Source organism: Mastomys coucha, unplaced genomic scaffold, assembly GCF_008632895.1.
Source record: "Mastomys coucha isolate ucsf_1 unplaced genomic scaffold, UCSF_Mcou_1 pScaffold12, whole genome shotgun sequence".
NCBI classification, from domain to species: Eukaryota; Metazoa; Chordata; class Mammalia; order Rodentia; family Muridae; genus Mastomys; species Mastomys coucha.
In genome coordinates this window covers 94739581-94755843 of record NW_022196894.1, presented here as the reverse complement: position 1 = coordinate 94755843, position 16263 = coordinate 94739581, and the positions used below count along the sequence as shown (strand labels likewise).

General features: G+C 45.0%; 1 protein-coding gene across 1 annotated transcript in view; it reads right to left on the bottom strand.

Annotated features, from left to right (window-relative positions):
* Positions 1 to 14907, bottom strand: part of Pcp4 (Purkinje cell protein 4) — a 59796-nt gene extending 44889 nt beyond the window's left edge. Inside the window, exon 1 of the mRNA XM_031364532.1 lies at positions 14723 to 14907. Coding sequence (XP_031220392.1) covers positions 14723 to 14731 — 9 coding nt within the window. The 5' untranslated portion in view covers positions 14732 to 14907. The remainder of the gene's footprint in view (positions 1 to 14722) is intronic.
* Positions 14908 to 16263: the final 1356 nt, after the last annotated feature.

The window sequence follows — 16263 nt, the reverse complement described above, 5'->3', positions numbered from 1 at the left end:
GGTGCCCATGACACCAACATTGACAGTGAGTCTCCTTGCCTTAGTTAACCCAGAAATCCCTTTCTGGATGTGCCTAGAGCTCTGTTCCCATAGAGACTATAATGTCATCGAGTCAAGAACCAAAATCAGCCACCATAATTTCTGAATGAGAATGTCCACACAACTGGGAGAATCTTTCCCTGCCAGTCCCTGAGTGAGTGCCCACCAACCAGGTTGCTGGCAGCTTCATACACAGCTATATCAACCCTCCTGTGGCCGAGCCAACAGGACCAACTACTACACTCAGTTTTTTCATCAGACAAACAAATAAGACTATGAGGAAAGAAAGGACACAAGCCAAATTCATCGCTACCCAGGAGAACCCACAGGTAAGGCTGAGTAAGGGAATCATTCTTCCAAGTCTGGCAAACACATTTTTAATTTGAACCCAACATTCTGTCCTCAGATGCAAATGACTATGTTTTCCCTTTTACAAGAGCATCAGCGCAGCAGTGCCAGCGGAATGGTCCTGAGGAAGGTCTCAGCTAACAGATGCAAAGCTTGAGCAGGGAGTGGTTTGGAAATACGCCCAAAGATGTTACTGCCAAATGGGGTGATGGAATTTAAGCAGACCAGCTTGGAAGTCCAGCACTTGACCCTTATCCTTGACTCTTTAGAAGAGAAAGCTTTGACTTGGAAGATGAAGGTCCTGGCTTTGAGGATGCCCTTCTACCTTCTCTCATACAGATAACTCAGTCTATCTTCATACAGACTGGGGGACCATCTTTGCCCCTTCTTATTTTATCAACAAAGCAACTGCATGGGAATTGCTGATGTCACATATGGTCTCACATGTGGTGGTGTCTGGGATGTTTTAGGAAACAAGACGGGCTAAATGTGAGCTTCTCTTAGAACCCAGTGGTGAAACATCTGTGGGCAGAGTCAGTACGGTACCAGAGTGGCAGGCCTTTGTCATGCACTTGTGTGAACAGGGCCGAGACTGTGGAGCATGGCCTCCACATGCACACATGCACATGAACAAGCACACAGGCATGTATGCATGCACAAAGACTTTGGTGAGTCATGACCTATGGGCTATGAGTTGATGAACCTCATAACTCCCACACGAACACCATTCCTGCAGAGCCAAAGCCTCCTGAACTCTTGTGGAATGCAGACACTTACTTGGCACCATGTGGTGCTAAATGTTCTTCTCTCAGAAGGGTATGCCAAGCTTCCAAAGCAGGAAACTTTCTTTTTTGTATTAAAGAAATCGCCGGATTTTTCTTTCCCCACTTAAATGAAAATAGCTTCACAAAATGGTAGAAGACTGAGGTTGTATACTTTTGGAAGAAAAGAAAATGTTTTGTCCTAAATTAGCTATCCACAGTTCAAGACTTAAAAATTAAGACAGATTAGAGGACAGGCCAAAAGCTGTGAAGATGGACCAGTTAGTAAAATGCTTAGGATGCAAGCAAGAGGACATGAGTTCAGATCCCTGGAGCCCACATGGAGAAGCCAGGTGTGGTGATGTATTTATAGCCCTTCTGCTGGGAGGCAGGGAAAGGAGGATTCCTGGAGCTCACTGGCCAACCAGCCTAGCCTAATTGATGGGTCTCAGGTTGAATGAGGGACTCTGTTTCACAGGAAGTGGACAGCATTCCTGAATATGACACCCAGGGTTGTCTTCTAGCCTCCACATGCACATGAACATGCACACAGGCACGTATGCATGCACACACAGCCTTTTAAATCAATTTCATAATGTCATTATTCAAACAATTCTCAGGGTCAGCCAAGTGACTCCTGAACAAATGATTTTTTTCCTTTGAGCAACACATGCTAGGTTCCTCAGAGTCAGCCTAGAAGTTTCTCCAGACTGGGGAGAAGGATCCTGTCTGCTCCCTTCTAGGGTCATACATGGGTCATGTCAAAGTCTTCCAGTTCACATGGAAATAACAGACCACATTCACACTCTCATGCTCACACACGCACACATACACATACACATACATGTTCATGCACCACACATGCGCACACACATGCACACAAACATTCTTATACACACATGTTCATGTATACATACACACACACGTGTTCATGCATACCCACATGCACACACACATGCTCATGTGCATGATTATGCACATATAAACATATGTATACTATATATACATGCTCATGCACATGCACACACACATGCGCACAGATGCTCATGCACACACATATTCATGCACACACAGATATTCACGTATACCCACATGCTCATGCAGACACACATGCACACACAGGCTCATGCATATGCACACACCTGTGCCTAAGTCCCTTACACAGTCAGCATGACATGATCACATTTCATTAGTACAGCTTCTTTCCTTTTTAATTTTTGTTTGTTTTGTTTTTGCATTCATCAAAAACCCACCAAGACTACTGTGTGTACCCAGGGCTGTTCGCAGGTAAAGTGATTTAGGCAACTGTGTCAGGTACACCCTAAAAAGGAACCCAAATTGGGTCTTGGTAAATGTCATACCTGAGACAGATGGCTGAGGTGCCTATTTAACAAAGTGGACCTGGCCTCCAAGTTCTCCCAGCATCCCTCAGTCCCTACTTGCTAGAGGGTATGACCAGCATACCTGGCCCTCTACCCGCAAACTCTGCAGCCCAGGGCTGGAATGCCCTTCCCCTAGAGCCTCTTCCCTGTAATCCACCCACTTTGGTTACCTGTCCTTTTGTACCTTTGACATCCTGGCTGCTGCATCTTGGCCAAGCTCAGTCTGGTCATGCCCACTCTGGACTCTCCCAGATGTCCCTGACTCTGGCTATGCTCCCTCACACATCTACCATAAACCTTGTCTTCCAGCACTCCTAGGAGCAGCATGTCCTCCCCTTTTCTTTTTGTTTCCATTTTCATTCAGATCCTAATGTTCTGCTATCAGCTGGCAACATTCTTAAGAATGTTAACAAGTGTAACAAGTGCTTTTTTCCCCTTTTCTTTTCTTTTTCTTTCCTTCTTCCTTTCTTTTTTCCTTTCTTTCCTTCTTTCTTTCTTTCTTTCTTTTTTTTTTTTTTCAGATTGTCACTACTCTGATCGCAGTCCTCTTAGATCAGGCTCTCTAGTTGCCCCTACAATACCTCAAAAGAACCATGGGAAGGAAAGAAGGGGTAGCAGCAGGCTTAAAACAGTTGATGTTTTTAAATAGTCTCCTTTCTGTTGGATCTGCTGGTCACTCCCATCGATAGCCCCTGTCTCCCATCCCCATTGTGATTATGAAGGGACCCAGCAAGCCAGAGCTAGGGTTCCCCACCCCTACCCTAGTCCACTCTCACAGCTCCAAAGTAAGGTTAGGCTATCATGAGAAAATCTAAAGTCTTCATCCAGAATTCAACTGTAGAGAAATGTTGCCTGAATCTCTCCCAGAACCGACTCTCAGCAAGAGCTCAGCAGAAAGACGATGACATGGGGAATTATAAAAAGGTTACCTCTGGAATGAAACAGGCCAGTTTGGAAGATGGGAGAGATTAAATCCCAATGTGTGGTGAGGAGGCGGCGAAAGCTATGAACTAGAAGGAGGTATTTGGCAGAGGTGTTTGAAAAATTGCTATATCTATTTTAAGAAATTTATTTCAAAAAAAGGAAAAATAGCCTACATTTCTAACGTAAAGAATGCCACCAGGAAGAGAGAGAGAGAGAGAGAGAGAGAGAGAGAGAGAGAGAGAGAGAGAGAGAGAGAGAAAGTCTTCTGTTGGCCTGAGATTTTCACAGGACTAATGCAGACGCGGGAACTGAGTTATATATAGAAGCTGAGTCCATCCGAGGGCAAACTCTAAAAAGAAGAGAGTACTAATGATGGCCAGGAAGCCACCTGGGGCCCTAAGACTCAAAGAATGCAACCATATGCCTTCCTGAATCAACACTAGTGCTCCTGGAAGATAAACTGTAGACAAGTCTAAATTCACCAGATTTCTCACAATTAAAATGTGTAAACTTTACAAAATAAGCAATGTTAAAATTCCAAGAAAAATACCATTGACTTCGCTCTCATGACCTATTTTCAATGTCTCACAGAGAATTTTTCCCTCTTCGTGTTTCTTAGGTGATGTGGAAATCAATGGAGCTCCAATATTACTAGTAAGAATGTTAGTGTGTACCATGTGTTTTAGGATATTCTTGACAATATGCCTGTAATGATCCATGTTAACTGTCTAGAATCTCTTGGCTAGTGAGTCTTTGCATGTGCCTATGGAAGGATTTGCTGTGTTAATTGATTTGGGAAGACCCATCTCCAACATGGGTGAGACCATTCCCTAGACAAGGAGTCCTGGATTATGTAAAAGGGAAGCAATTCACCCCTTTCTTTCTTGACTATAGATATGGTGTCACCAGCTCCCTTGAGCTCCCTTTACTATGACTTCTGAATTGTGGTGGACTGTATCCACAGATAAACTCTTATAGTCAGAATTCTGGAATTTTGGTTTCTTTAAAGAACAGAGAAATGTCATAAGGATATGTCTTCATTTTAATCCCAGGTGTGGGGATGTGGGATGGGAAAAACAATCCATAAAGAAGCAAAGGCTATCAATGAACCTTTTTTCCCTTAAGTTGTTTCTGTTAGAGCTCTGCATCTCAGCAACAGGAAAAGACACTAAAATAGGGAGCTTAAAAATAAGCACAGCATGACAGCAGGTATGTACCAATCATTCGACATGACTATTGATGGCTTTCAATTGGCTCTAAAATATTCCTCCTTTAAGATCTACTAACTGCTATTGTGATCTTTATCAGGAACAGAGTCCTCACTCCTTCCGTAGGCTCAACTGAACCTTGCCTCTCCTCTTCTTCACAGCCCTGCACAGTGATAAATTACCTACTACTTCTCTGACACTTGACATGTGTCTGGAAGCCATAGTAGAATCAGTCTTGCCTGGCTCTGTCTCTATCACCAACACTCTGAGTGGCAGGGACCATGTCTCCACAGCAGCATCTGACAGGCAACTAGATGTCCACCTGTGGGAGTTCACTGCTGTGTGCTAGGGATTTAAAGGAGTAGAAGACACGGTCCCTCATAATGCCATACTCGTAGGGGACAGGAAGTGATATGACTTATCAAATGTGTAGCTGTTAATGATATGTGCAACAGCTTTGATCAGGACAAGGACCCTTGTTCTCTGGGACTTAAAACATCCTTTCTTACTCAGAGCCCTGGGAGCCCAGTGAGGCATGGAAGTGATTGGTCTAAAGTCAAGAACACTCAGCAAGACCAAAGTAAACTTTGCCCAGGGTCTCCACAAACTATTCCATGGGATAGGAATGATAACATGTGATTTGGACATGGGTGGGGGGGGGAATCAGATAAAAAAATGAACCCTGGAAAGCCATCTAGGGATGTGGGAAGGTAGCTTGCCTTTGTCCATTCTTCTGTGGGGATCTTTTTTGCTTGCGACTAAGAAAAATAGCTAGGACTATGTTATTTCCAATTATTTCTTGCAGAGACTTAAGTGGAAGTGAGACTGGTATAAAAGGTAGTGGGTAGCTTCCAGAATATGACAGAAAATGAGAAATTTAATAGGATGAGAAATGTGGAAGAGAAAACAAGCCTGCTTTTTGCTCAAGAGCACTGGGATTTTCAACAAGATTAATTTCAGGTCACTCAGTTCCCTAATGAAAAATGAATGCTTTCAAACCAGTAGAAAGTGCCGATAAGTCCCAGGTACTTGGAAGGCTGCAGCAGAAGGGTCATTTGTCCCCAGGAGTCTGAAGCCAGTGATATCAAAAGGACCTGCCTTGAAGGTTGATGGATGCATGGATAGAAGATAGATAAACAGACAGACAGATATATAAGTCAATATAGACAAATCATAGATGATAGATAAATACAGATAGATAGATGAATAGATAGATAATAGATAGGTAGATGACATGATAAGTAGATAGATGATAAACAGATAGATAGATAGATAGATAGATAGATAGATAGATAGATAGATAGATAGATAGACAGACAGATGGATAACAGATAAGATGGGTAACAAATGGAAACTTAAATGAGCACATTAAGGATACTGTGCTATTCACATCAGTCAAGTCTTTGACCTCTAGGTATAGCTACAGTCTTACCCTGGTTAGTAGCTTTTAAACTGACATGAAGCCCACAGGAGCAGAGCTACCACATCCAGCTGTACAGGTTGTACACAGCCAACTCTGGGGGCATCACCGATACAGGTCACTGTACGAATACTTCTGGGAGTGTAAGATGAGTCACCATCAGAACCTCTCAAAGTAAAGAGAACTGAGGGTTTATGTTTGTATCTGCTTATGGTGAGAACCGCTAGAGATTACATTTCATAAACTGCTAAAGTCAGGACTAATATGGACTTTCCCCTTTCTAAGGCTGTTGTGAGACTCTCATAACTGGAAATTGCCTTGATACCCTCTCCCTAACGGCATGCCTTGAAAGTATCACTATGCTATATCAAATGCCTCTCACTTCATGAAGAGGACTCAGAGAGTGCAATCTGTCTTTAATTAATCGCACCTCCCTACAGCAGGTAACTGGCTTTTAACACACATATGCCACAGCACAGCTAAACTGTCTTAGCACATAGGCATAATCTGGAAAGGAACAAAACTTAGGACGCATACATTTTCAACATTCTTCAACAGTGGGTTTAACCAGATGGAATATTAGAGACCCCAAGGTCGTGTGGGCATTAGTCTATGGTCCTGTCAGGATCCCCAAGTGGCCTGAGAAATCCAACAGAGCTGTGGTGATGAGAACATCGTTGTTAGGCCTGTAACAGCCAAGTGTGGAAAGTCAGAGAAAGGAGGGGGAGACATGGATGATGGCAACTGGGTCCTCAGACACAGGGACAGCATGGCACCAAACCACCTGGCATAACAACTCTGAGGTGTTTCTGCTCCACTTGGAACCCTTTAAAATGTGGGAAAAGACCAGAACCTTTAAAGGAAGCCTCCATGCTCTCGCCCCGATGGGTGTGAGCAGGTTTCCGTGCCTGCTGCTATATTTTGAACACCCAACCTTCAGCAGTGCAAACACAAGCTCTGGAAAAGGCCACACTCAGGCTCAGGGTGTGACTAGCTTGTAGACTCAGGAATGTCTCTGCATGTACAAGCAGAACAAGAAAACCCCTTGTACAATTAGCCTGTCTGCCAGGCTCAAGGAAGCAACCTCAAATGCAACAGTTACATGTAGACAACTTCCTTGTTAGAGTAGGTATAATTCCTTAATGTTTTGTTTGCTGGCCTCAAAGTTGCTATACAAGCAGAGATGACCTTGAACCCATGGTCCTTCTGATTCCATCTGTCTATCTGGGCTGGCAGTACAGGCATGCACCACTATGTCCCATTTATGTGTTTATAGCAAAGCTTGGTGTACGTTTTCAGGCACTGTACCCACTGAGCTATGTGCCAAGCGCAATCCACTTTTCAATATTGGAATCTTTTCACATGACAGACTTGTGTATCAGATTTGAAAAAGATCCTAGGAAAGGGGAAGATATACTTTCTTATTATATTTTTTCCTATTTTATTTAGTCAAATGTTCATGTGCATTGTCATTTCCAGCAATTATGTAAAAAAAATGTAGCTAGTCACTTTGCTAAGCATTTGGGGGTTACATGACTGTTCTTTGGTCATACTCCTTTAAGACACGTGTCTTAGTCAGGGTCTCTATTCCTGCACAAACATCATGACCAAGAAGCAAATTGGGGAGGAAAGGGTTTATTCAGTTTACACTTCCACATGGCTGTTCATCACCAAAGGAAGTCAGGACTGGAACTCAAGCAGGTCAGGAAGCAGGAGCTGATTCAGAGGCCATGGAGAGATGTTATTTACTGGCTTGCTTCCCCTGGCTTATTCAGCTTGCTTTCTTATAGAACCCAAGACTTCCAGCCCAGGGATGGCACCACCCACAATGGGCCTTCCCACTTGATCACCAACTGAGAAAATGCCCCATAACTGGATCTCATGGAGGCACTGCTCCAACTGAAGCTCCCTTCTCTGTGGTAACTCTAGCCTGTGTCAAGTTGACACACAAAACCAGCCAGTACAACAGGTTTGGATTTTGTTATCGGGAGGAGCTTTTTTTTTTTTTAAGTCAGCTCAAACCCAAGCCTAGTTACTGGATGGTCAGAAACAGATGAGTGGCTGGATGGTTGCAGTGTGTCTGACACCTCACCCTTGTAATAGCCAAGACTGTCTGAAAGAGAAGGCAGAAGCCATGTGGAGAGAGATGCTCCCCTGGACCGAGTCTCAGGACTTTACACCGTGAAAATGGCTTCGTTTGTGTGGTATGAACAATTTACCCTGTTCCCCGACCAGATCTCTGTGAAGGGGTCCTGATGTACATGGGGGCTTGCTTCTACACCCTGTGATTCTAGTTTGTCTCTGTTTTGTTTTGTTGAAGGTGGCAGGTTAAGAACAAAATAGAAAATATAGGAGTTTAGTGGGTGATTGATGTCCCCATGGGCAAAGTCATAAATCTGGGCAAGTGCTTTCCCTCTCTGAATGACCATAGAGATTCAGAACTATTTGTGAGGCACAAACAGGAACGGGCAGATTAATGCCTAACGTGCCACTTAGGCTGAACTGGTCATGTAAAATAGCCCTGAAATGGGTGTTAGATTTATGGGTTTGGGCCACCAAGGGATGTGGTGGGCTAGTTTTGTTTGTAGTATAAACAAAACTATATTTATACTATATTCTAATATTTATACTCCATTGAAGGTAAATGTCTATGTACCTCACTTCATTTTAAAGACTAAAAACAGAATAGCCAGAGTCCAAGGCTGAAATCAACATGGTAGGGGAGTCTATCACAGGGCTGGGGATATGGCAAGGGTACCCCAGGAAAGTACATTTGGGTTGGTCACCTTCCATACATTAATATAGGACTATTTAAGATATTTAAACACCCAAACATATTTTGGTACCTAAAGTAGCCAAATAGGTAGGCCGAGGAGATGACTCAGTCAGCAAAATACTTTGCAAGCAAGCATGAGGACCTGAGTTCAAATCCCAGGCACTCACATAAAAAGCCAGGTATGACAGTAGGTGCCTAAAATCTAAGCACTAGGAGGTAGAGACAGCTAGATCCCTGGGGCTTACTGGCTAGCCAGCATAGCCAAGGTATAAGCTCCAGGTCATTCTCAGAAGTTGGACAACTGAAAAGCACCACTGGAAGTTGTCCTCTGGCCTCCACCATCTGCACACACAAGTACACGCACATACAAGTACATGCACCCCCACACATGTGAACACACACACACAATACTCATAAGGAAATAATAAGTAAACCAGTCAAACATTTTAATTTAAATACCTGTTTTCATTGTCTTAACAATATGATAATTATTGATAGTCAATTTTAAGTGTTGATTAAAATATTTACATCTACAACCTGCTTTCCGTCTGTTTAGACATATTTTTCCTCCAACAATATGCTGTGATTTACATCTTGGCTGCCTGTCTCCATGCCAGCAGCCCTACTATGAAAGATCTGCCTAGACTTTCTCCGTTCACACAGCCAAACTACTTCCCTGTGTCAGTACAGCAGAGCCGATTCCAGCTGGCCCGGGCTCTGCCTGTCTGTGTCCTTTTGTTTAGATTCCATACAACAGTTCTGAAGTGAGCAAAGATTCGGTCTGCCCGCGCAGAACCCCCTCTCTCAGCTCTCGTACTTTTCCTAGCATTTCCCAAATGCTCAGTGTTCTTCCTCTTGAAGATTCCCCCACCTTTTCTCCTTCTCCTTTGTTTCAGTGGGAGCGCGTGTTTTGTGTGCCTGGCCGTACCATACCCCCATTTCCCACTTAAAAGGTCTGAGTTGTACACTCAGGTTTTAGACCAGGAGCAAAGAACAGAATGCAGGCTCTGTCCCCAGCTCACACATCCTATCGCAATATGAAGCCCGGAGACCAGACCTCTGGAACATCAGTCATAGCAGCTGATCCTGAATGCCACTGATTCATTTAGTTATTGGGCACAAACCAATCTCCACCCCTGGAGCTTAGCATCCTCCTCAGCAGGTTGATGGGCCAGGAAGGGTGCTTCCATCCATACAGTGTACATCTAGAGGGGGTTACCAGCATATTGGCTCTAACTGGACTTAGGGAGCCAGAATTTGAATGGAATACAAACCTATACACCCACTGCCTTTAAACTCCTTGCAGAAAGCCATTTGAAATTAGTAGGAAACCCTGAGCCTGAAGCTGGTAATTCTGCCTGTGTGTTTAAATAGTTCCTACACCCCACGGACTGAGAACCAAGGAAGCACAAACAAATTTCACTGTAACAAGACCTCTCGGGGCACTGAGGGAAGAAATTAATCTAAACGCTAACTCGGGGACTGTGTCCATCACAGACTCAGGAGATTTGCCCAACACAAGCTCGGATCTTCTTTTCATGTTGATCACGTCACCACCACTAAACCTTTAATAAAATCAATGGTGAGTCATTTATTTTGCTTTTCTGTCTGGAAAAAAAATAATACTGCACTTCGCCTTCATTCAATCTTAAAATTAAAAAAAAAAAAAAGGAGAGAGACAGAGACAGAGAGACAGAGAGACAGAGGGGCGAGGGCGAGAGAGAGAGAGAGAGAGAACACACTAGGTGCTTTAATCCTGAGCTTAGTTAATGAGATAGAGGCTGGGAAAGTGAGTTTTATGACAATCCATTATGATTACCAGGCCCGAAAGCATGCTTTCGTGTTTGACCTTAGAACCTAAGTTGTAATGACAACCCAGCAAGTCTTCATATTCCCCGTTAGAGGAGAGAATAATGTCCATCAGTGTGTGGTTTAACATGAGCCAAATCCACATTTGAAAATGACAGTGCGAAATCTACTTGTACTTCTTTGTACAAAACAGGCATGGTAATAACATTTTTCAAAGTGGATCTCACTAGATCTTTCCATCTCCCTAGTTCATGGGCTCCCCTAAATGAGGTTAGAATTACATAAGAGATCAAATTGCCATTTGGCCTGCTACTGAAAACACCATAGTTGCCTGTAACTCTCAGAATCCATGCTCAACCACTGTCTAAGCTATGTGGCTCTTGCACAGACCCAATCACACACACACACAGCACTGGCTCCAGCTCGCCTTGGCACTGGGGCCCTAAGAGCCTACTACAGAACTGATTCTCACCTTGGTTCCTGTCATCTGACTCTCCACTGAGATCCCAAGAAAACACACTGTGTGATGCCCCGAACCACTGCTGCATGATATTTGTAACTAGTATCTACATCTGATTGTAAAGCCCATGTATCTTCTATCCATCTTCCCTAGCATTCAAGTGGGAGATGGTCAGTCCCAGCTTTCTTCTTACCTCCAAGATGATCATCTTCAGATGAGAGGCAATAGATCTGTGTTGGTACCTGGGATACATATATGTGTATGCACATATGGCCTTGAATGTCTTTGATCTTGTCTCAACCATGTCTTCACTTGGCATAGTGGTTTCACTGTGGTCAATGTCTAAATGGGCCAAAGATCCTCAGCCCTGACCCTGGGTTAGCCCATCTCACCTAAATCAAAACAAGTGGGGAGCTCAAGACAGAGCTCTGGGAAGGCTTAGGGTCTCATGTTTAAGGCAGAGCTTTTGCCAGACATATTATGTAGTGGGATTGCCTTCTCATATACTTTCCAAACATGGCAGTAGGTCATGTCATGTTTTAAATCCACTCTCCGTTAAAATCTCATTTGTAGCTTTCCTAACTGAGTTGGTTATGTTTTGAAAAGCCACTTCGAAGCTACCCTCAGGTGTGGCTCTAGGGCAGACTTGCTCTCAGGAATCCTCTTCTTCCTTGGGCATGGCACTTTGTAACCTTGGGCCTTGCTAGGAGAACTTCAGATGTGGTTACTGGACTTAAGCCTACATTTTGATTCCAACTCATCTCCTAGATTGTTCCAAGCACATCTGACATTCTATAATATGAATGTGAAAGTCAGGAGCACCCAGACTGTCACCACTCTCATGAGGCCCCAAATTTGGACTTTGTTTCCAACCAAACACTATACTTAAACTGTTCTATTTGACCACTTGTCATTCCCTTGCCAAATACTACTACTACTACTAAGTTCTGAGGTATGAAAACCACATCGCATTAAGTTGTCCAGTTTAAAGCCAGCTTCAGGACCAGTTTACTGTTCTCCCTTCACCTTCAAAGCCAAAAGTCCCCAAAGTACAGAGCTGACCCTAGGGATCATTTAGCCTTTCAGAGTCTTTTCTGCCCAGCCCAAGTTTGTATTGACTCAAGGACCTCTGGACTTTCTGCAGCTTCAATGAGCCCTGAGGGTTCCAGAAGGAGACGTTACACACACACACACACACACACATACACACCCCTTCCTGCTCCAGCCCCAAATAACCCTGAGGACAGAGGAAATCAATGTCTCTGCTTTGACCAACCACTACTCATATAAGCACATTAATGACCGTGTGCGTGCCTCCAATCCTGCCTGGAAGCCATTTGTAGTTCCTCCAACTAAAGAAAACCTTGGGGACTTGGTGCCCTCCCCAGTTCCTTGGCTGTTTGTCCCTTTTATTAAATGTTTAAAGCAGATTTAAGTTTTAGTCTTTAAGGAGAAATTCCTCTTTTCCAAAGAACACCGGCAGCCTAGGGACTTGGAGATGAGCCAGCAGGGGGAGCTCAGGGGCAGTGGTGTGAATGAGAAGCCAAGCTCCCTACAAGGGGAAGTAGGAGTGTAGAAGGACTGGAGACACAGACGCAGGGTCTGCATCTTAGGGAGTTTTACCACAGGGTTTAAGGAATTCACACTTTGGCTGTGACACTAAGTGATGGACAGCTGGGGGAGTGTAGGGAGTTTGAGGCTGCTCTAGCTACAGGGTCAACAGAAAGGAAGTTGTGACCCTAAGTATGGGTTGAACTCTGGGACAAGGCTCCTTCCTGGAGACCCACACAGTCCTCTGCTCAGCTGGGTGCCCAAGGAGGTGCTGGAGAACTTCTCTATACATGACCCTCAGTAAGGAATGAGGGATAGGGCACTGTCTCAGGTCGCTGACTAGACACAGGGAGGGTCCACGTTGTGAGGTCAGTCTGCAAGGCCTGTGGGTTCTGGGCCCCTCCTTGATGAGAATCCATTGAGTTCTGAATGGGAAACATTGTTCACACAACCCTCCCTTCTCCCTGTAAGCAAGGTGAGGTGTCCATAAACCTCATGCTTCTGAAACCTTAATGAACCCAGAAGAAAACCCCTCCCCAACACGTAAAGGAAAAGAGACCTTGTCCCCAGTGCCCTTGGTCTTCAGACCCCTGCTTCCTTCCCCTGGGTTCTCTACCTCCTCCTGCCCCTCCCTCTCCAGCTGTTCAAAGAGCCCCACATGCATTCATTTGGACAGCACCAGGCACTAGGCACCAACTACTCCAGTGTGACAAGGCTAGCCCCAGATCTAGCTGGTGGTCTTGAATCGGTTGGTCTACTTCTCTGTGCCTCAGTTTCCTCCTCTGTCACCGACTGCCCAGGATAGGGAGAAGCTCACAGAAGGGGACACGTGTGGGAGTGCTTGGCACGGCTCTCAGCATTTACACCATGAGGCAACCAATGGCTGCCGCTGTGGCTTCTGTTCCCAGGGTTGCCAGGAGACTCCCATCTCCCAGCCCTCCTCCTCCTCTGAGCTCTTGGCTCTCTCCCAAGTCTTCTGCCTGGGTGCTGCACCACCTTGCCCCTTCTGCCTGTTGTTAGCCGTTCATAGAGGAGAGAGGAGCTGCGAGGAGGCATTGGATTTCTGAAGTTGTTAATTCTACTCTAGACTTCCAAAAAAGGATCACCCATCTGTCAAACATTTTTTTTTTTTAAATAAAATACAAAGAAGATAACAGATCTTTCAAAGTAATTAAGTATCGACCGAGAGGAAATGAAAACAGACTTGGCTGGGCTTCTAGTTGAAGAGGATAGCACTGAAGAACCACAAATCTTCTTGTGGGAGAGATTACAATCTCTTTTAAAAAGAAAAATATGCAAGCCACCAGTTTGCCCCAGCATGGCATATTCTATATACACTTAATCAGAAAAGGGTCTTGGGTTTGAAATGAGCTCTGCCAACACTCCCTGGTGCCTCAGAGGTAGCAGTCTCTGTCTCTCTTTCTGTCTGTCTCTGTCTCTCTCTCTCTCTCTCTCTCTCTCTCTCTCTTTCACACACACACACACACACACACACACACACACACACACACACACACACTCAAGCTTGGACTCCGCATGTTTCCCAGGGCTCTGATTAACTGATTAACTGCAAGCCCCGTCACAGACAATGATTCTGCAGGAGCTGCACCCCAGCACAAATCCTTACCCCCTTCCCCACCTCTTTTCTGAGACTGGATTTCCCAGGTGGCTAGCACTGTCTGCTAACATTCAGATTATGTCCCAAGGAAACACGTGAGGACACACTCCCTGGAAAAAGCACAAGTATTCATGAGAGAATCAAATAACTGGCTTTCTCTTCAGAGGTACAAAACCTAGTCATAGAACAGAAACAATATACCTATATCCCTTTCTCTTTCTAAGCTAATTTCAAAAGTTGCAAACTTAGCAAATTTCTACACTGCATTCAAACCAAGCTATCAGGACAGTCTATGCTCAAAGCAAATAATAATAGGATCCATTTACCCCTCAGCCCCACTGGGCACCCTTCAGGTTTCTGAGAATCCTATAGGGGCAGAGGCGTCTCACTCTGCAGTTTCCTTGTGCGAGTGCAAGGATTGCTCACCTCACTCATGTTGGCCTGACTCCGCTGCTAGGTCCCACAGAACAGCTCAGAAGGCAATGCTCAGGGGTGGCTGCTTCTCTGGTTCTGGCTTTTCTCTTAAAAAGAGCTGCTGGGTGGCATCATGCCTCCCGCCAACCAATGGGATGCATTCACCTGTCTGAACGCCTGCAGACATCTGAGAGCGCAAAGAGCCACCTAGTGGACCACAGTGGAACTGCGAGGCAGGTCTCTGCTCCGCTTCCATTCAGGAACCAAGGAATTTGCGGCACACCAGAGCATCCACCCTAAAAGGATTCTACACCCTACCGCAGAGATACTTGCTCATCCATGTTCATGGCTGCTCAGGTCACAATAGCAAGGAAAGGGAATCGTCCTAGATGCCCATCAGCAGTCAAAGGATAATTAATTAAGCTGCAGCACAGAAGATTTTAAGCTATTAAAAAAAAAATAGGAATCATGACATTTGCAGCAAAATGGAAGAAAATGGGAAAGATTACAGTAAGCGAGGTAAGCCAGACTCAGAAGGACAAATGTCCATGCTCATATGGAGGTACTAACTTTAACTTTTTACAGGTATGTTTATTCCAATGAAGGTAGGTTCAAGGTATGGCGGTGGTGAGGGTAAAATAAGACCTGTGATATGAAATTGGACAGGAAGTACTGGGCGTAGAAAAGCATAAATAAGGAAGAGGGGCAAGATATAGTGGAGAAGAGGGGTGGGGACAGCCAACCGAAACTCAGGATGTTTGAAATGCCACAAGGGAACCTGTTGCTTTGGAAGGTTTTATTTTATTTTATTTTATTAATTGAAAGGAGAGAGAAGCATAACAGCCCCAGGCGCACAGCTGGTCACAGGATTGCCCCTGCTGATGGATTGGAAGGTACAGGAGTCACACCCTCCGGGGCTATATCTTACATGTCTGTAACTGACAGACTCTGTTTCCCAATGAAGAGCAATGGGAAACCTTGTATGGAGTGGTTCTTGTCCCTCTGGGCTCCCAGTTGTTCCCCCGCCCCCTTTGGGGACACCAGCCTCAGACTTTAGACTTGACCACCTCTGTTTGGAGTCCACCCTGTCTGTCTGTCTACTTGGACCCTAGGGTGAAAGGGCATGTGTGTTGTAACCTTTCGAGTCCAGCAGTCTTGAATCCCACTTGGCAGTGACATGAGGGAAATAGCTTTATTCGCTTAGGGTTGTGACAGCCCCACCTAAGGACAGGACCCCATAAAAGGTCTCCTCACGTCAGCCCTGACTAGCCTTTGAGGAAAGCAGCTCTTTTTTACCACCACCCCCCCCTAGTCCAGACCTTGGGAGCCAGGAAGTGTTAGTAGCTTATGTCCCCGCTGATCGTGGTGAACATCAACATGACTAGCAAGACCATGTCCAAGGCCCCCCCCAAAACCTTTCGTGGTGCCCCCAGTACCCATCTTAGTGCCTCCTGTACCCAGAAAGACCTGCATGACACCCCTGTCTACTGATTCCCGCTTCTTGGCTCAGCTGTGTTCTCCTCCTCAAGTTGTTGGCTTCCTGTTCCCAGTTC